Source organism: Belonocnema kinseyi, chromosome 4, assembly GCF_010883055.1.
Source record: "Belonocnema kinseyi isolate 2016_QV_RU_SX_M_011 chromosome 4, B_treatae_v1, whole genome shotgun sequence".
NCBI lineage: Eukaryota > Metazoa > Arthropoda > Insecta > Hymenoptera > Cynipidae > Belonocnema > Belonocnema kinseyi.
In genome coordinates, this window is record NC_046660.1 from 62,287,213 (window position 1) to 62,308,525 (window position 21,313).

Genomic DNA, 21,313 nt, shown 5'->3' on the forward strand with positions numbered 1-21,313 from the left:
AGAATGTATCACGTATTTTGTGAATGGCCCCTAACTCATAATTCACAACTTCTTACTCATAACTCACAGCTGATAATTCCTCACTGATTACTAAATCATACATCATATCTCACAATTGCTAACTCGCAACCCATAACTCAAAACTCCTAACTTACAACTTCTGAGTCCTAACTCAGAACTTACAACTCACAACTCTGAGGTCGTAGCTCATAACTGCTAGTTTCAAACATCTAACTCATAAACCACAACTCTTAAATCAAAACTCATAACTCCTAGCTTCGAGTTCCTAACTTCTAACTCAAAAATCGTAATCACAATTCACAACTTCTAACTCATCACTCATAATTCACAATTCATGGAACTCGGTGGAAGTGAGGGGGGAGAAGGTAGGGAACGTGAGCAAAAATGAGAGGGAAGAGGAAGTGAGGAGAATCCGGGGAAGTTAGGGAGGGGAAGCAGATGAAGAAGAAGTTGGTAAGGGAGGGTAAGTTGGAGAGATGAGGGCGAGTAGGGGTGTGTATGGTACAAGGGAAGGGAAGGCTTGGGAGGGGAAGGTTTGAACGACTTATTGTCATCTTAATAGGCTAAAAAATTTTTTTTTGTTATTTAGATTAATTTTTTCAATATTATCTTACAAAATAATTTATTAATAAGAAAATATTTCAATAATAAGAAGATAATGTTCAGTTCCTCAGGCATGTAAGCAATCCAGGCTCTGGCAAGTCGAACGATCGATAGGGGCAATTTTGATCGATACCAATACCGATTGGTTGTCCAAATTGATGACCAGAGGAGAATGCTATGAAACATGTTTTCAAGCAGGTGAAAATTAATTTACATTTCAAAACTAATTTAAACATTTTTTATTCAAGTCACAAATTTCAAAAGTAAAGAAGAATAAAAAGTTTTTCTGAAATATGTAGGTACTATTTTTATTTTATTTTTTTATTTGAATTTAAATTTTAGGAGAACGGTGTAAATCGGCCCAATTTCGAACTAGTCGCGACCTCGCAATAGGAGATACAGTAGGAAAATGTTCTCTTTCGTCTCTTGAAAGGGGAATTAGGCCCCAAGCTTATAGGGCCTCCTGGTACAGAGATGAGTATCTTCAAAGTCAGTGCCATAATATTTGTGAGTATTTTAAATTATTTAAGATGACTTAAGTATTAATTAATTATTTTATTTTTCATAAAATCTCTTTTGTTTATTTTTTAGCTAAAGTTGATTATTGCTCCTATGCTGAGTATCGTAATCTATCCTTACCTCTCTCCGACTTTAAAGTACCAGATCTCGATATTAAACAAGTAAGATATATAACTAAACATCTGTGTTTATTATTAATCTGATTTTTTAATTTATGATTTTTTAATGTACTAGCGTCATCAGAGAATTCAAAATTTGATTTGAGGGGTAAAACAATTAATAACACACTGTAAAAATTAGGATAAATATTTAGTTTTAAGTTTATTTTTTTATTTCTTTCTACTGTTAGGTAAATATTATTTCCCTAAGATTCTTGAAAAACTTGTAAAATATTTTTGGACATTTCAGATATGTGAAATCAAAATTTTAACAAAAAAGTCAGTTTCAAACCATATAATTTAATTTTAAAACAAACGCCTGAATTTTTTACCAAAAATATCAATTTTTAACCAACGAGATAAATTTTCAACTAAAAAAATCAATTTTCAATCGAAAGAAGAGTTTTCAACAAAGTAGTTTAACTTGCAATCAACAAGATGAATTTTTAACTGAAATTATGAAACTTAACTGGAATAGTTCAATTTTCAGTTTAAAAAATAATAATTTTTCCAAAAAAAGAGATGAATCAATTTCAAATAAAATTATGAATCTTCAACAACAAAATAATTTTTAACAAAATAGTTAAATTTTTACCAAAAAGCTGAATTCTTAGACATACCTGTAATAGCAAATATTTCAATTCAAAATGATTTTAATTACATCATTAACAGTTTTATGTATCAAAAAACAACGAATTTTCGAATAGTTGAATCTTTAACCATAACCAATTACTTTTTAACCAAACAGTTGTAATTTCATCTAAAAAAGGTAACATTTCTAAAAAAAAATAGATGAATTTTTTAACACTTTTTAAACTGACTTATTTATGATAGTTTTTCAAAACTTTAAAATGTCTTTCACAATGGTTCGACATTTACTAATGTTTTTTAAACATCTTTCAAATTAGAAACAATTGACTAAAAATTACTTCAAATTCGTTTAGACATGTTTAGAAATCTTTTGAAATGTTTTAAAAACCTTATGAATTGTTTCTTAAAATTCATTTTACACGATAAAAAAAATTTTCAGATTTTTTACGAATCTTAATAAAATTCTGCATTTCCTTTGAATCTTTAAAAATTCTTAAAAAGTTTTTTTTCTAAATCTTTTCAATGAATCTGAAACAATCGGTACATTTTTATGTACCGATTGTTTCAGATTCATTGAAATCTTCTCAAGATTTAAATAATTTTCTTATATTTCAAAACCTTTTCTTTTCTTTTAAATATCTTTTGAAATAATTTAAAATATCCCTAAAGATTTTTTAAATCCTGAAAAATTACAGAAATTGTGTTGAGAGGTCTTCAGAAATAAAGTGATTTGTTAAGTTTGAAATCCCCTTTTCCAGCTTTCCCAGACATCCAATCACTCCCAAGTGTCAAATTTTCCTATATAGCATTCCCCAGCTTAGAAAATGATCTCTAAGTGTCAAATCCCAGTCCTAAAAATAAATAATATGTGTAAAAACCTTCTCCCAAGCATTTTCCAGCTTTCCTCTTCCGGAAAAATGATCTCTGAGTGCCCCAATCCAGCTCTTCCCAGCAGGAAGAATCACCCCCAAGTGCTAAATCTCCCAGCTCGTCTCTTAGTACCGAAAATCACCTCTAAGTGTAAAATTTCCTTGTCCAGACCTCCCCAGCCTTAAAAATCACCCCTAAGTGTCAAATCTCCTTTTTCAGCTCTTCCCAGCCACACAAATTACCTATGAGTGTAAAATTTCCCTGTCCAGCTCTCGTTGACCTCAAAACTAAACTCTATGTTAAAATCCCTCTGGTGATCTCGTCACAGCCCTAAAAATCACCCCTAAGTGTAAAATCATTTTTTACATCTCTTCGCAGCTCCAAAAATCACCTCTAAGTGTGAGAATCTCCTTTTCCAATTTTCCCAGTCCCAAAAATCACCTCTAAATGTAAAATCTTTGCGCACTCTTCCTAGTCCCAAAAACTACCCCTAAGTGTCAAATTCACTTATCTAGCAATCTCTAGTCCAAAAATCACCCCTGAGTGTCAAATCACTTTGTACAGCTTTTCCCAGCCGCGAAAATTACCTCTAAGTGTAAAATCCTTTCCCCATATTTCCCAGCCCAAAAAATCACCCCCAAGTGTCAAATCTCCCTTCTCAGCTCTTTTCATCGCCAAAAATCACCCCAAGTGTAAATAATGCCTTTTTCAGCTCTTCCCAGCCCCAAAAATCACCTCTAAGTGTAAAATCTCTGTGCAGCTCTTCCCAGTCCTAAAAATCATCCCTAAATATAAAATCCTTCCCCTTAACTCTCCGTAGCCCCAAAAATCACCCATAAGTGTGAAATCCTGTTTCCAAGCTCCCTCTAGCCCCAATATTTCCCATAGGGGTAAAATCACCTGTTCCAGCTATCCCTAGTCCCAAAAATTACCTCTAAGTGTTTAGCCCCCTTTTTCAGCTTTCCCTAGCCCCAAGAAATCCCAACTTTCCTAGTCCCAAAAATCACCCCCACGTGTCAAATCTTTCTGTTCAGCTCTTTCCAGTCCTAAAAATCATCCCTAAGTATAAAATCCTTTTCCCAAGCTTTCTCCAGCCCCAAAAATCACCCCTGAATTTAAAATCCTGTTAACAAGCTCTCCCTAGCCCCAAAAATGACCTCTAGGTGTTCAAACCCCTTTTCCAGCTTTCCTCAACCCCAAAAATAACCTATAAGTTTTAAGTGCATCTGTCGAACTCTTCCCAGACCCAAGAACCAGCCCTAAGTGTCAAATTTCCATGCTCTTCTCTTAGTCCCGAAAATCACCCCCAAGTGTCAAATTTCCCTATTCAGTTCTGCCCAGCATCAAAAATTACTCTCTCTCCAGCACTTATCACTCCCAAAAATCACCTCTATGTGTGAAATCACTTTTTAAAGCTCTCTCCAGAACCGAAAATCACCCCTGAGTATGAAATCACTTTGTACAGCTTTCTCTAACCCCAAAAATCATCTCTTAGTGTAAGATCCCCTTCTCCAGTTTTCCCAAAAAAACCCCAAAAGTCAAATTTCCCTCTTCGGCTCACCCCAGCACCAAAAATCGGCTAAAGTGTAAAAATTCCTTGTTCAGCTCTTCCCAGCTCCAAAAATCACCCTTAAGTGTAAAATCACCTTTCCCAGCCCAAAAAATCACCCCCAAGTTTCAAATATCCCTGTTCCGCTCAGTCCAGCACTAAAAGGGCCTTAAGTGTAAAAATTCCCTGTTCAGCTCTGCCCAGCCCCAAAAATCACCCCCGAGTGTAAAATCACTTTGTACAGCTTTCCCTAACCCGAAAAATCACCTCTATATGAGAAATCCTTTTCTCCAGATTTTCCGTGTCTAATTCTCCTCAGTCGTAAAAATTCTACTAAGTTTAAAATCCTCGTGTCCAGCTTTCCAGCAGACGTTTTTTTTAATAGTATAAAAAAACTTCCAAACCGACGTGTCGTCTGTAAAAACTGACTGCTCTAAGCCATTGCCGTTTTGGACTTTTGTGAAAATACGGCATGGCATAAAGAACATATTTTTATAGAATTTAAAAAAAGCTTTTTATACGATTAAGGGAATATGAAATTTAAAAAAATATATTTTGTTCGAAGAAATGTATCTGAACTAAGTTTGATTACTTGGATTCTTTGTTATGCTTCTTACACCAAGCACATTACCTCTTCGAATTTAAAAGTGCTAGGCACATCCGACCCATTCATTATTTTTAATAATTAGATCTAATTTTTTCTTTTTAAATGTTTTAAATTTAAATAACTAATTAATAGAGTTTTCTTTATTTAGTGTGAAGAAAGATGTGACCAGAGCAATGACGGCTTCATGTGCAGAAGTTACACCATGATTACTGATCCAAAAACTAATCGAGCAGTATGTCTTTTACAATCTGAAGATACTGTCAGTGCTGGAGCCAGTTCTTTAGTCAGCACACCTGGTGCAATTTATAAAGAACGAGAACCTTGTCTTGACTGTGAGTTCATTTTTATTTCATTTTTCGAGAACTTGATTCTTAATTTTATCTTTATTTTGGGGTCCTTCAAAGAGAGTAGGACGTTTAGGCGCGTAGGATGTTTCGGCGCGGGAAGTTTACTCGCTGGATGTTTAGGTGCGTGATGTTTAATCGAGGGACGTTTAGGTGAGGGATGCCAGGGCACAAGGTGTTCAGGCACGAGCGCGAGAGGTTTAGGTGCTAGAAGTTTAGGCGCGGTACATTTAGGCTCAAGATGGTTAGGCGCCAGGACATTTAGCCGCTAGGACTTTTAGGCGCACGACTGTTTCGTCAACCGGATTGTCAGGTACCAAGCCGTTTAATTTGTAGTATTTATTGCATTTGAAATTATTGCAATATGCAAAATATGTGTTCTGAAAACTTTATTCACAATCAATAAATAAGTCTGCGTGACAAGAATAGCGAGAGAGGTTGGGAAACGTATATCGAGATTGTTTCTTTAGAAAATTAAAAGTGACAAAATAATTAATTATATCGATAGTTTTTTAAACATAAATAGTTAAATGAGTAATACGGTCTTTAAATTTCGATTCTTAATAATTTACTAAAAATTGTATAAGAAATTTAACAACCTGTTGTGACCTAATCCTCATCTTTTAGTCGGCAATTAGAAGAAACAAAAGCTACAGTGACGTATTTTTAATTGTAAATTTAGTAATTTATATTCTACAGCGCAATAAGATAGTATTGGTTTTATTTACATCGTTTCAGACAGAAACTCGCCATGTACGCTGATAAAAACCCAACTCATGCTTCAATTAAGCAAAAAATTAGGCTAAATTAATATTATGGGCTATACTAATACTTCAACTTTAAAAACTATGGATATCTTGAACTCAAAATATATGCAGGAATGTACCGTTTTGCTGACCTGGCGGCTAAACTTCCTGTCGGTTAAATATCCTGCGCCAAAAGGTCCAACGCCTAAGCTTCGCAGCGCATAAATTTCCGGTACCTAAACGTCCCGCGCCTGAAAATCCAGCGCGTAGACGTCGCAGCGCCTAAGTGTCCAGTGCCTAAACATCTCACTCCCAGACTTCGCTCTCGCGCATAAATAACAGCGTTCAAACAGTCGCGCTTGAACGGCGCGGCGGCGCCTGAACATCACGGAACTCCGGTCAAAAACTACGTCAGACTGCCAGGGGGGATAACAGGTTTTATGATGGTTTGTGACATACAGGGTCATTATATAATTCAAAATTAAAAAAAAAAATTAAAAGGCACTAAAGACGGTTCGTCAGCTTCTAAGAGTTTATGTTTATCACTTTTTTAGGAAGTATTTTATTATACCCCTTTTTTTAAAGTATTCTTTGTTTTCCCCTTATAATATTATTGGTCCAGATTTCATCTTTTTTGCTTTCAAATTCCATTATTTGATTGAAGATTTAACTATTTTGTTGAAATTTTTGTTTTTAATTCAGTCTTTTTATCTCAAAATGTATAACTATTCTATTTTTTGTTAATAATCACTAGTTTTTTGTTTGGTCATTAATAGGTTTTAGTTGAGAATTCGACTTTGTATTATTGCATTATTGATTAAAACTTGATCAACAGTTAACTATGCCATTATTGGTTGATAATTTATCGCTTTTAATTGAGAATTCAACAATTTGATTGGAAATGTATCTGTAACATTTTCTTTGTTAAATGCAAAATACTTCTAAACTGAAAATTTAACTCCTGTTAAGAAATCAATTTCTCAAACTCAATGTTTAAAGATTCAGCATTTTAGTTGGAAATTCCAGGCTATTTTATTTAAAATTTACTTATTTTGTTGCAAATTCAACTATTTTTTTAAACATCCGTCTAGTTATAGAAAACTCGTCGTTTTGGGTTTGTAATTCAACTATCTTCTAAAAAGGTCACCTTCATGGCTTGAAAATTCAACTACTTTGTTGAAAATGTAACTGTTTTTTCTTGAAGTTTATTCTTGTTTGTTTAAAAATTCGATCATTTGGTTGAAAAATCGTCTTTATAGGGTAAAAATTCAACTATTTGGTTAAAAATAAAACTATTTTGGTAAAAGTTTTTTTTTTATTCGAAAATAAAACTATATTTTCTTTAAATCGTCTCTTTGGATTAAAACTATTTGTTTGTAAATACCACGTTTAGGTCTAAAAGTACATTTTTTTGTTTGTTGAAAATTCGACTCTTTTGTTGAAAAATTATCTTTCTTATTTGAAAATTCGTCTTTTCGCCTTCAAAAGTTATATTTTTCTTAAACATTCAACTTTTTAATTCTCAAACTAAACCTTTTCATTGATAATTTGATTTTAAAGGGGGGGGGGGGTGTTCGTATTTGTGACTTCACCCTGTGTTCAAGCGTGACGTAGTTCTTCACCGGCCCCTTAGAACAAAAATCTTATTCACAATTTAAATTATTTTTCGCAAGGGCATGCATCAGATACTAATACCTACATTACCAACGTCATTTTTTCAATTACCTCATGTCCTAACGAAATGAGATATTGAGTTGAAAATTGCAAAAATTAACTAAAAGGCATAATTGTAATTTAAAAAATAAATGTTATAATTATAAATATTTAAATCCAGATAAACATTTCTTATTACCTATTACTTGATTTTTTGAACTTTGAACTCGATATCTTATTTAGTGTGGGTGGGAAGTTATACAAAAAAATTGTCGGTAATGTAGAAATTTGCAACTGACATATGCCCTCAAATTAACTAATAACTTTGACTGTTTTAGTGAAAGTGAGATGTACCAATTCGAGTATGATTGTCGAATTGGGTACATCTGAGCCTTTTCATGGAAGAATTTATGCCAGCGGATTCAGTGACAGTTGCGGTATTCAAGGGAATGGAAACAATATGACAAAACTCAGTTTGTCAATACCAAAAATGAATGAATTGATTACCAGCAATATGAACTGTGGTCTCGCACCCGCATTTTCAATTGATAGTGACAATCAGTATGCAGAAATTTTGATTAATTTGAATTTAAGGGCATATATTAGGTGAAAAAACCTACATTACCGACACTTCTTTATGATAAAGTCACATCCACAGGAAAAGAGATTTCAAATTCAAAGTTTGGGAAATTAAATAAAAGAATCTAATAAAGGTTAATCCGTTCTTTGATGGTTATTATTAGCAAACAGTTTCATGTCAGTAATGTAGGTTTTTTCACCTGATACTTGACCTCATTTAAAAAAATGTTATACTAAAATAAAAATTATTAAAAATATTTAGAACTCATGCCGTGGTTTGGTCCACCATTATCGTACAATTCAACCCCATAATTCAAAGACAAGGTGATCAGGCCGTAAGAGTTGGTTGTTCACTAGATGATGGTACAATGCCTGAACCGAGAAATATTTCTGTTCATTCTAGTTTCACATTTCTAGATCCAAAGTATGTTTCTGAAATTCTTCATTCATATTTATGCCCAAGTAATATGTATCCGATTTCTACTTTACCGACCTGAAGGAACGCTTTTATTGTCCTAATTTTCTAGAACAACAAAAAATGTCGGTAAGGAAGGAATCGGATGAGTATTACATGACCTACGGCTATAAGTATGTAATAAAAATAATAATCCTATCCTTCTCTATTTTAGTGCAGGTATACCACCAATAATATCAACAGTGGTTAACACTTCATCGCAGACGCCTACTGTTAGAATGAAAATTTTAGATGAATTTTTGAGGGAAGCGAGAGTAACTAAGTTGGGACAAAAACTTATACTCAAAATCGAAATCCAACCCTCTAATGGTAACCAATATATAATTTTATAATTTATTACGGGCATTTATCCTGTGCAAATACCTGCATTACCGATATTTTTTCAAAAAAAGATTTAAATTCAAGCTTGAATTAAATCTAGGGAAAGTGTTATTGGTTTGTTTTCAAGGTTATATAAATATAATTTAACCGAGATACTGTTTTTTTTTTTTTTAAATTGTGTCAGCTTACAAAATATTCAATTTCAGAACTTTGGAAGTAATTTAAAAATCGTTTGTAAATTTCTAGAATTCCTAAATATGATTTGAACTATTTTCCCTTATTCATCGGCAATATTTTAAACGGTCAGGAAGCTTGTTATTCCAGAATTTTTTAATTTCAGAATTTTAAATTATCGGCGATTTTATCATTTGAGAAAATTTTGGTATTCGTTTAAAACCTACTAAACCTACAAAACCTTCTAAATTTTATTTCGAAATCTTTAAAAATCTAAATTTAGCTATGACTTATTATAAATCTTTTCGAGTTTGTTTTAAACTAAAACCTGAAAAATTAAACCAATTGTATTATAATCTTCCAGATTCTTTTTTGATGCGTTTGTAAATCTTAAGAAGAAACATTTTTCATAATTTTGAAACATCTTAAAGTCCTTATAAAGCTTCAAAATTGGATGGAAATATTTTTTTAAATACGCATTTTATTTTAATATTTTTGATATTTTTTAAAATCTTAAACTATTATTAAACACAACTTTTAAACTTTCAATCTTTTAAAATAATTGGAATTATTCCTTTAAATAAAAAATCATTCAAATTATGATTTTCTTTTTATTATTCTGTACTATTTTAAATCTTTTCAAAAATTCTAAACCTTTAGATTATCTTTTAGAATAATTCCAATTTTTCCTAAAATTTTTAACAACTTCCGCTTTAAAATAATGTACCTTCTTTTTCGCAATTCATTTTTTAATATAGAAAATTATTTAAAAATTTCTTAGGAACCCTAACGATTTTTTATTATTTTCAAACCTAAAGAAATCCTAAAAAAGCTTTAAAGATTTACATTTTATTTAAAATTTCATAAAATCTTTTCAAAATTATTAAACTTTTGTATTATCTTTTAAAAATAGTTGAAATATTACCTAATATTTTTAACAAATAACGCTATTAGATATTCTATATTCTTTTTCGGAATTTTAGAAAATTATTGCAAATATTTTGAAATTTTTCAATTTTCTCGTAAAATTCATTTTTCAAAATGAAAAATCATTTAAAATTTTTCCAGATATCTTACGAAATTTTTTCTGTTCTCTTGAAACCTTTCAGAATTCATAAAAAGCTTTTTTTTCTTTTAGATCTTTTAGATTCTTTCCAATTTTTTCTAAAATTTTTAAGAAATTCCGTTTTTAAATATTCTCCCCCATTTTTCGCAATTCATTTTTTAATTTAAAAAATGCTTTATAAAATTCTTAGGAAACCTCACAGTTTTCTGTTATTATCTTAAAACCTAAAACTCGTATTTCTCTTAGAATTTTTTGCAAATCTTAAAAGAATAACAAATTTGTATTAAAATATTCAGAAAGTTTTTTTACCAATATTAGAATTCTGTCAAAATGTTTTAAAATCCTTCTAAATATATATATTTTTCAAAATAAAAATGTTTTTAAATTTATGAAAAGCTTCTAATTTTGTGTTCGAAATTGAAATATCAAACAAACCGTTTTAAAATCTTCTACCTTTCTTTTCACAATTCATTTTACAATATAAAAAATCATTCAAAATGTTTTCTGGAAACTTTACGTTTTTTTATTCTCTTAAAGACTTTACAAAACCCTTTAAAAGTTTCGAAATTTTATATCAAAAGCTTCAAAAAGTCTACATTTAAAAAAAAATTCAACAAATTTAAAATCAAATTAAAAAAATGTATTAATCTCAAATTTTTGTGTTGAATGATTCGAATTCTTCTTAGATTTTTTAAAAATCCTACAAAAGTAAAAAATTGCATGTAAATCTTCAAGAAGCCTTTTTAACAATTTTAGAAATCTTTCAAAATCTTTTGAAATCTATCTAAAAACTTTCTCAAAATTGATTTTTCAAAATAAAAATCTTTTTAATTTAAAAAAATTCTAATTCTTGCGTTCGAAATTTTAAAGAACATACATTTTGTTTTAAATTTATTGAAAACTTTTCAAAAATTGTAATTTTTTGTATTGTCTTTTAAAATTATTTAAATTTTTCCTGAAACTTTCAGCAAATTCTGCTATGAAATCTTCTAGGCATTTTTTCAAAATTTTAGGAAATTTGTTCAATTAGTCAAATTAACATGAATTTTTCAATTTTGTTTTTAATTTTCTTAAAAAATTAAATTTTTTAAATAAAAAATCATTTTTAATTTTCTCAGAAACCCTTGACAAATTTTTAAAAAATTTTCAAAATTCTTTAAAAAAACTTCTTTTTGAAAATGTTCAAAAATCAAAATTTTTTTTTAATTTTGTTGAACATCAGCAAACAACAAACTGAAAACTTGATCTCTCATTTCTTGAGGTAGACTCCTAAAAATGTCGGTAATGCAGGAATCTTCAAGGAAATGTGACATTTATACGATTCCTACTTTACCGACATTTTTTGAAATCATACTAATTCCACGCAAGATGAAATATCAAACAGAAAGTTTGGAAAAATGAAGAAAATTGACTAAGTGACCTTCATGTACTGATCAATTTTCAAAATTACAAAAACAAATTTCTTTGTAATAGTAAAAATGTATTAGTATATAATCACTTTCTTTACTTTTCCAAACTTTAAGCTTGATATCTTATCTAGTGAGAAATCAGTGTGATCGAAGAAAATGTCGGTAAAGTAGGGATCGGATGCACATACCCATAAAATGGCAAATATTATTATGTATTTATAAAATTTCCAAAATTAATTACAATTTTTTTCAGGGACATACGATATAAAAGCAGGCCATTTAGTAGCAAGCAGCGCCTCAGGAGATGCATCAATTCTTCTCCTTGACGAAATGGGTTGTCCAATTGATTCTAATGTATTTCCTGCACTTATGAAAGATCCGATCGATAATCGATCTTTAATTGGTGAATTCAGTGCATTCAGGTTTCCAAACAGTCAACAAGTTGGTTTCAGTGTTATAGTGAAGTTCTGTTTAGAAAAATGTGAACCAGTAAGTAAAAAAAAACAGTATTTTTTATCAAATTAAAGAAATTTCTTGTAAATGGTATTTAAGGCCATGTAACATTTACCCGATTCCTACCTTAACGACATTTTTTAAACAATTCACGGCCGTAGAATTGGGATATGGAACGGAAATTTTGGGAAGTTAATAAAAAGGCATGAAAAAATGTTTCTATGTTCCTCTGAAAACAACAAACAAAAATCAAAAAAATTTCTAAATTTGTATGTGTTTATAGTTCTAGAAATTCCAGATCTTATCCGATCCCTACTTTACCGAAATTTTTTGTAGATCGTACCAATTCTATACGAGATGAGTTATCAAACTGAAAGTTTGGGAAAGTATAGAATAGTAAGTTAGGAACGTTTATGTAATAATATATTTTTACTAATAAAAACAAGAAGTTTCAAAAAAAAAATTCTTTTTTTTTTGTAAGAATGTTTTAGTATCTAAACGTTCCTTACTTCTTTTTCTATATTTTCCCAAACCTTCAGTTTGATATATAATCTTGTATAGAATTGGTATGATACACAAAAAATGTCGGTAATGTAGAAATTGGATAAGATCTAGAATTTCTAGAATTATGAACACATTAAAATTTTATTAATTTCCCAAATTTTTCGTTCGATGTCCCAATTCTGTGGATGTGAATTATTTTTAAAAAATGTCATTACGGTAGGAATCGGGTAAGTATTACATGGCCTTAATTATATAAATTTTTTCAGACTGTGTGTAAGAGCAGGCAGATATCATATGGTAGGAAACGTCGTGCAATTATTACAAATTCAACTGATGCAAGTGTTCACAAATTGAATGAAGATCCCGGAACAATTGCTCCTGATGAACTTCCTCTACAATCGTGGATTTATGTTGAAGACGAAAATATTCAACCAGACTATTTACTTTCTAGACAAAATGGAAAACCAGATACGTTTTATATTTCAAATGGAGGTAAATTTTACTTATTAATTAGTGCTCTGATTAAAATTCAATAGATTCTTATTAGCTACATGACCATAAGGCCATGTAGCACTTTCCGATTCCTACCTTACCGACTTTTTTTGCAATAGGAGTTTATCTTGTGGTTGAAGATTCAACAATTTTGTAATATTCGTCCTTTTTGGTTTAAAATTTATTTTTTTGATTGAAAATTCATGCTTTGGTAAAATTTCAACTCCTTCAAAGAAAAGTGATCTTTTTGAATTAAAAATTCAACATTCTGCATGAAATTTTTCTTCTTCATTGACTGAAAAATAATTATTGGCAGAAAAATTCAACTCTTTTCTTGAAAATCTATATTTTGGTTTAAAAATGTATCTCTTATTGTAATAAATTCATCTTTCTTGTTTTAAATTGCGAACAAATCATTTGAAAATTGATTGGAAATTATTCTGCTTTGGTTGCGGATACAATTATTTTCTGAACATTTTTTTAGTCGTATTAAACAATTTTTGGCTAACTCATTTCTTTGGTTAAAAATCTGTCTATTGTGTTGGAAATTTGTTTTAAAATTAATTTCTTCAAGTGAAAATTCTACTATTTAATCTGTTTGAAAATGCATCTTCTTTAGTTAAAAGTTAAATTGTTGGGTTGCAAATTAATTTAATTCGTTATAAATAAAACTGTTTAATTGAATAATCGTATTTTTAGTAACAATTATTTTTCTAACTGCAAATACTACTCCATTTTTATTTGAAAATTTATATTTTTTTCATCAAAAATTGATGTATTTTATTAAAAATTAATTTTATTTACTGACAATATTACTGTTAGATTTTTTGTAGAAAACTTACATTTTTTAGTTGAAAATACGTCGTTTTTCTGATTAAGACAAATTATTTATGTGAAAATGTAACTATTGCATTATTAACTTGAAAATTTATCTTTTGAATGAAAACTCGTCGGTTTTGGGTTAAAAAAATAAACATTTTTAAAGAAATATCGTGCTTTTGGTTCTATAATGCTACACAGTTTTTTAAAATTTATTTTTCTGTTAAAAGCTCATAATTTTAAGTTAAAAGCTCAATTGCTTCGTAAACAATTATTTCTTTCTTTTACTTGAAAATTGAACATTTTGGATGACATTTTTTGTCTTTATTGACTAAAAAATCTGTCTTCTTTGTTAAAAAAATTCATCTCTGATCAATATTTTGATCAATATTTATTCTCATTAAATATTTAATGTTTTTTTTAGTAAAAATTCAAAGTGGTTAAAATTTCATTTCTTTCTTGGAAAATTTGACTATTTTTTTAATTAAAAAGAAGAGGTTTTCTTTCAATATAACTTTAGTTTTTTTTGGGGTCGACATTTTTTTTAAATTAAAAATTTAACTATATGTTCAGAAATTTAGGAATTTTTTGTAAATATGTCTTCAATGTAATTTTTTTGGTTAAATAATCATAAATATGATAATAAATAGCTATTTAGTTAAAAATGCTTTCTTTTTTTTAAAGCTTAATAATTTATCTTTTTTGGGTTGAATGTTCATAATGTTTGTATTTAAAATTCCGCTTCTTTTTGTAGAAAAATACTTATTTCTGTCTTTAAAAATTCCGAAATTTTGTTGGAAATTAACTTTATTTTAAAAAATTAATATTTTCGTGTTTAAAGTTCAACTGTTTGATAGAAAATTCGTCTGTTTGTCCAGTAAATTAAAGACCTTAGACGACATTTTTTTCTTTATTGACTGAATTTTTTTTTTGTTTGAAAATTCAACTCTTTTTTAAAAAAATTGTATTTTTTGGCTCAGTATAAGTATTTTTGATTGAAACAAAAATAGTTTTCCTAAAAAAATCATCTTTTTGGTTGAAAATTAATTTTGGAACTTAACATTTTATTATTCATTTTTTGATATCTTTGTTAGTTAAAAACTCAATTATTTATTTCAAAATTAATGCATTTAGTTTAAAATTCGCTTTTTTCGATAATTCATTATTCAACTAAGAATATAAGTATGCCATTTTTGCTTAATTTTTTTTAACTCATCTTTTGTGGGTTGAAATTTCATATTTTTGGACGAAATTTTGATTCTTTAATAACGTAACCATTTTTCTTGGTTAAAAAATCAATTTATTCTTTAAAAATGCCTATTTTTCGGTTTTATTTAACTACCTTTAATTAAAAATTACAATATTTTTGGTTGAAGAAAATTCAACATTTTTGACGACATTTCTGTTCTTTATAAACTAAAAAAATTTTATTGGTTTAAAATTGAATTTATTATTTGAAAATGCCTATTTTTCGATTTAATTGAAATTTTTTTGATGAAAAAAATTTTTTTATTAGAGAAAATTTAATATTTTATACGTAACTTTGGTTTTAAATGAAATATAAAATTTTTTCTTAATTAAAAATTCAATTCAAATGGAAATTTTATTATTCCAGTTTTAATATCTTTCTTGGTTATAAACTCAACTATTTGTTCGAAAATTCATGTGCTCTGTTTAAAATTTGTATTTTTTTTAGTAGGAAATTAATCTTCCTGTTTGAAAAATCATTTCTTTGGTTAAGAATTTAACTATTTTGTTGAAAATGTCTTTTTCTTCAATCTAAAATTTCTTTTTTTCCAATTGAAAATTAATTTTTCTAGCTGATAATTTTTTTATTTCAGTACTGATTTTACCTTTTTTTATTTAAAATCTCAACTTTCCGATGAAAAATTCATACATTCTGTTAAAAATTCGTTTTTTGTTGTTTTTGGTAAAAAAAAATTAATCTTCTTGGATAATAATTAATTTTTTTAACTTAAAACTTGATTAAATATTCATAAAATATGTTGAAAATTCGACTTTTTTGTTTAATAATTCATCTATTATTTTAAAATCCAGTTTAAAATAATTGTAAAAAAAGGTTTTGATTCATATAAAATAAAACAATATAAACAATATCATATTTTGTCTGAATGTGAGTCCTTGCAAAGAAATTTTTTGGTAAAGTAGGAAATGGGTGAGTGGTAAATTGCCTTCACAGCTTAATACATTAACGGTAGCAATAAAAATAATTACTATAATCATTACCAGAGAGCGGACGAACCCAGTTCTAATTTGCGCACCAAGCCTAGGATCTCCCTCGTTGCAGAGAACCGTCACATGGGGGTCAGTAGTGGGAGAGCGCTCGCAAGCCGGGCACATACGACGCTCTCCCTCCACTTCGCGCCTCGCCGCATGTGGGAAGTGATGGGAGAGCGTCATATGTGCCCGGCGTGCGCGCGCTCTCCCACCACTTCTCCCCGTGCGATGGTTCTCAACAACGATAGAGCCGAGCCTAGGCTCGGTGCGCGAATTCAGATTTCAGACTGGGCTCATCCGCTCTCTGATCGTTACGGATATTAAATAAAAAGATGTTTAATTTTTAGGAACCTTAGAAGATGTTCTCTGTATGAATTCAGTGCTCGTATTTTGTCTTCTAATAGTATGGCTCATAATTCAAATTATTTTAATTGCTTGTTGCGTGATTGCAATTTTGAAATATCGAAAATTGGCTACAAAAGCTGAAGAAGACAGAGCTGATATTTTGGCACGGCACCTTTATGGAATTCATGGTGGCAATTTTGAGATTTCGAGAAGAGTCAGATGGGCCGACCATAATGGTTCTTCTGCCAGTTAAATTTGAAAAATAATTCAAATTTCGAAGTGTGATCAGTTTAAAAAAATATGTTACTCATGTTTAAAATTCTCAAATTAGAATCTTGTCGAAAATAGTACCAAAATTTTTATATTAAAATCATAATTAAATATTGATACTTTTATGTCAGATAAGATTTTTTATATGCTGTAGAAAATATTAATTTGTTGTTATTGTAACACTACCGAAAATTGTCAAAATTATTAATTTTAAATTTTGTGTAGTGTTCTTTTGTTTGATTTTGTACAGCCAATATTAATGTAACAAAACTGCCATAATACTGCCACATTTATTGGTCAATTTTGATTAATTATAATTTTTAGTACATATATTCATTTCGAAATTTCTAACAGTTCAGAGATCTAACTGTATTTAAATTATTTAACTAGGATTAATTGTATAGTTACAGCATTATATTAAAATAATTATTGTATTTAAATAATCTAATTAAATAATAGGGGAACCTACCTACAGTGAATAATGCAACCTACAGCAAATAATTATTAATACGGAGTGCAAATTAAAAAAATAATAATTTATTAGAACGTATAGTGTCTTGACTATTTATTACAAAAATCAATCATTTTATATAAATTATTATTTTGAATTAATAATTATCCACTATAGCGAGGTTTACCCCATTCTATTTTTTAAATCAAAATATACATTATATAATATTTAAAATTCTATATCTTATACATATTTTATTATGAAAAAGTTTTTTATGTTCGTATATAAATTAAAACTGATTGAACGTGATTAACTTCAAATTTTTAAATGCAAGATATATTGTTGTATGCAAAATCTATTTGTATGATATGAATTGTTTTTGTACAGTACGTTTTAAAATATACTTAACTAAAAAAATTGTGGTTCGATTTTTTAAAAACAAGAGTAGTATAGCTATGGCGTTACGGGACTATATTACCGAAATCAGGTAATTACCATTAGTCGATAATGTAGATTTATTATAATTCGGTAAGTGGCCCCATACCGTGATAGCTATACTACTAATAAAAAATTCTAATTTTATATTGTCGTGCATTTTATTAAATATTTTTGTATAGTACATTATAAATACATTCGATTTTATTTATAAATTTGATGAGTTGATAATGCGAATATCCATAAATTTAGGTATGGAATCAAAAACAAATTAGGAGCACCTGTCAGTATACACTTTTTGAATCCCTGTGAAAATGAAAAATAGAAAGTTAATAAAATATTTACAAATCTTCATATTAAAATTAAGGAACTTACCATTTTTTCCGCACGATAGAGTGCAATCAAAATGTTGGTGATTATCATAGGTAACGGAGTCGGATCCACATACTGGGCGGTTGTCAATTATTGTTGCCTAATAAAAATGTAAGTTTAATAAAAACCAACTAATTTTACTTTTTCAAGTCAAAAACACTCCAGTTTTGGAAAAAATAATTGTTACTTACAGAGGCTAAACAATTATCAATGCATTTTTTAATTGTTGGTAAAATTGTAGTTGTGGATGTTGTCCTAAACAAAGGTGCAATTGGTGCAGATCCATCATTAAGAACGCCTTCATAAGCAAAATCTTCTGACCCAGAAAACCCATTAGGTAAGCGTGAATGAGAAATCTAAAAAAATGTAACCTGGTTAATAGAAATCTTAAGACAAAATTTTTAATAAGAATGGGTTTTAACAGAGGAAATAGGAGAATAGGGTGATTTTTTCACGAAAATAGGGGGATAATCTACAAGTAAAAATTGTTTAAAATAAAATTTATACGTAGGTACTTCTTAATATTTCAAGGCTAAATCTATAAATTAACAAAATAATTAAATTTAAAAAAATTTAATTTAAATTTAAGAGAATGAAAATTCCATGTAAACTGTTATATTTTTAAACCGAATTCTCTACAAAACAACTGAATCCTCAACCAGAAAATATGAATTTTCAAGCAAAAATTTCAATTCTAACCAAATCGTTAAACTTTCTACAAAAATAATTGAATTTTTTAACTTAAACAGTTGAATTTTATAATAAAAATATAAATTTTCTTCAAAAAGTTAATTTCTAATCAAATAGTTGCATTTGCAACGAAATAGTTAAACTTTTAAGCAAAAAGGAATAATTTTCAACAACAAAAAGTTGAATTTTTAACTAAATATTTGAATTTTACTATTGATAAATATGAATTTTCAATTAAATGGTCGAATTTTCAACAACAAAAAAACTTAAACCAAAAACACTTACATTTATAACTAAATTGTCGTATCTTTTAAATTAAAAGACAACTTTTTGAAAACACACTTGAATTTTCAACCAAGAAATTTTATACTAAAAAATATGAATTTGCAAACCAAAAAGACGGATTTTCAACAATGAAATTGTATTTTTGACCACGGCGATAAGTTTTCAATAGAACAATTAAATTCTCAACAAAATAGTTAAATTTTCACCTAAATTAAGAGCGAAACAAAATTATCACCAAATTTTTAAATTCTTAAATTAAAAAGGTTAAATCTCTAAGAGAACAATGGGGTTGTCGCACATTTTCAAATATGGTTTTCCCCGAGTAAAATTCAAAGAATATCAAAAAATAATGTAACGACGGAAGGAAAGTTTTTTTGAAACAAGTTAGAATATTTTTTTTTTATTTTAAAAAGTATACTTTTTGAATTTTCCCGGGAAAATCTAATTGGTTCGGCGGATTATCGGAAGTACTTTATTCTGAGTAGCGCGGTTGTCCAGTTGGTGAGGGAATCTAATATGGCCGTTAGCTATTGTATGTGTAAACAGTAAACACAACCTATTGTACTTTTTTTTTAAGTATTTAAAATCCATGAAAAGAATAGCCTAAAAGATTTTCAAATGGCTAGAATTTCACTAAAATCTGTATTAGATTATACACACTTACTATAAAATTAAATATTGCCTATAGGACACCTTATAAATATTTTTTGTGGATCATCTTTGCAATTGGGTACAAAAAATTTTTTTATAACAGACTGCCATCAATATTAGACTTGTGAAATTTAAATCTAAAATAATCCGACGAACGTGTGCCCGTGATTCCGAACATATAAAAATTTGAGGTTATCTGTGAAAACATCTCATTTTCATGCACTTGAATGATATTATTCATTACTATAATTTTTTAGTTTTTATATTTTAAGCGAAATTGCATTTTTAGTGAGGTTTTATTACGACTGGGCTGTTGCCTTTCAACAATTTTAAGTAAACAAATATCTCTGTTAGAAACTATAAATTGAATTTTCGGCAGATATCTACCAGATACTTCGTTAGTCAATGGATCATTATTCTGATTGGTTCAGCAGTTTTTCGGATGTGACGTTTCAAAGTCACCGTATTTTTTAATCGGAATTTTGATACTTTTCTTAAACATTTTTTTTCTCAAGAATGAAGTATTCAAATTTCGATGCACTGCAATTTTCAGAATATTTTGCAGTAATCAAAAAATATAGTATCTAAAATTCATGGAACGACCCTATTCAATTTTTAACCCGAAAATATACATTTGCAACCAAACGAACATCTGCACTTTCTACAAAAATAATACAATTTTTAACACAAAAAGATGAATTTTTAATAAAACTGTTTAATTTTTAAGTAAAAAAGGTGTTTTCTATCAAACAATTAAATTTTCAACCAGGAAATATCAATTTTCAATCCAATTAATTTTTAACCAAATAGTTGAATTTTCAAGCCAAAAAGACGAATTTTTTTAAGACAGCGTTTTTTGTTTTCTAAAGATCAAATTTTGAATCCAAAAAGACGAATTTTCTACAAAACAGTAAAATTTTCAACAACATAATTTAATTTTCAACAGAATATTTAAACTTTCAACCAAATAATTACATTTGTAACCCAATTGTTGAATAAAAAAACTTGAATTTTTAAACCAAAAATATAAATTTTCAACAAAAAAGGTAATTTTGAACTAAATAGTTGAATTTTCAAGCCCAAAAGACGAATATTTGAGAAGCCTGTAGAATTTCCATTCTAAAAGGTCCAATTTGCTATAAAAAGGCAAATATTCCATCAAACATTTACATTTTTAACAAAATAATTCATTTCTAAACAAAATAGTTGATTTTTAAAGATAATTCAATTATCAAAAAAAATTAAATTTTTAACGAAAAAGTTCATTTTCAACCAAAAAGTTGACCTAATTACAAAATTTTTGAAACAGGAAAATTATTTTTCTTCCAAAAAATACGAATTTATAACAAAATGCATAAATTTTCATACATTTTTTGGATTTAGATTAAAATAGATCAATTTCCAAAAATAATGGACAAGTTAAATTTTCCAGTAAAGAAATTAATTTTCAACATAAAAAGAACGAATTAAAAAATGAAACAACAAAATAATTAATATTTTAACCAATGAAATGAATGTTTGGGGTAAAAGTTAAACTTTTAACATAAAAATATGAATTCTCAATAAAGAATTTTATACTTAAATCATGAACCAAATAGTACATTTTTTAACCTGAGGAGATGA

At 28.5% G+C, this 21,313-nt stretch overlaps 2 protein-coding genes across 5 annotated transcripts in view; one reads left to right on the forward strand and one right to left on the reverse strand.

Annotated features, from left to right (window-relative positions):
- The window catches only part of LOC117171753, a 47,937-nt gene extending 30,314 nt beyond the window's left edge, over positions 1–17,623 (forward strand). For all 4 annotated transcript variants that reach the window (XM_033359355.1, XM_033359354.1, XM_033359353.1 and 1 more), the window contains exons 5-14: positions 688–822; positions 967–1,131; positions 1,216–1,304; positions 5,067–5,250; positions 8,000–8,222; positions 8,503–8,664; positions 8,870–9,024; positions 11,939–12,174; positions 12,909–13,134; positions 16,539–17,623. In XM_033359355.1, coding sequence (XP_033215246.1) covers positions 688–822; positions 967–1,131; positions 1,216–1,304; positions 5,067–5,250; positions 8,000–8,222; positions 8,503–8,664; positions 8,870–9,024; positions 11,939–12,174; positions 12,909–13,134; positions 16,539–16,789 — 1,826 coding nt within the window. In that variant the 3' untranslated portion in view covers positions 16,790–17,623. The remainder of the gene's footprint in view (positions 1–687; positions 823–966; positions 1,132–1,215; positions 1,305–5,066; positions 5,251–7,999; positions 8,223–8,502; positions 8,665–8,869; positions 9,025–11,938; positions 12,175–12,908; positions 13,135–16,538) is intronic.
- Positions 17,624–17,867: 244 nt separating this feature from the next.
- The window catches only part of LOC117171755, a 4,431-nt gene continuing 985 nt past the window's right edge, over positions 17,868–21,313 (reverse strand). Inside the window, exons 3-5 of the mRNA XM_033359357.1 lie at positions 18,256–18,420; positions 18,068–18,164; positions 17,868–17,998 (exon numbers count right to left, since the gene is read on the reverse strand). Coding sequence (XP_033215248.1) covers positions 17,964–17,998; positions 18,068–18,164; positions 18,256–18,420 — 297 coding nt within the window. The 3' untranslated portion in view covers positions 17,868–17,963. The remainder of the gene's footprint in view (positions 17,999–18,067; positions 18,165–18,255; positions 18,421–21,313) is intronic.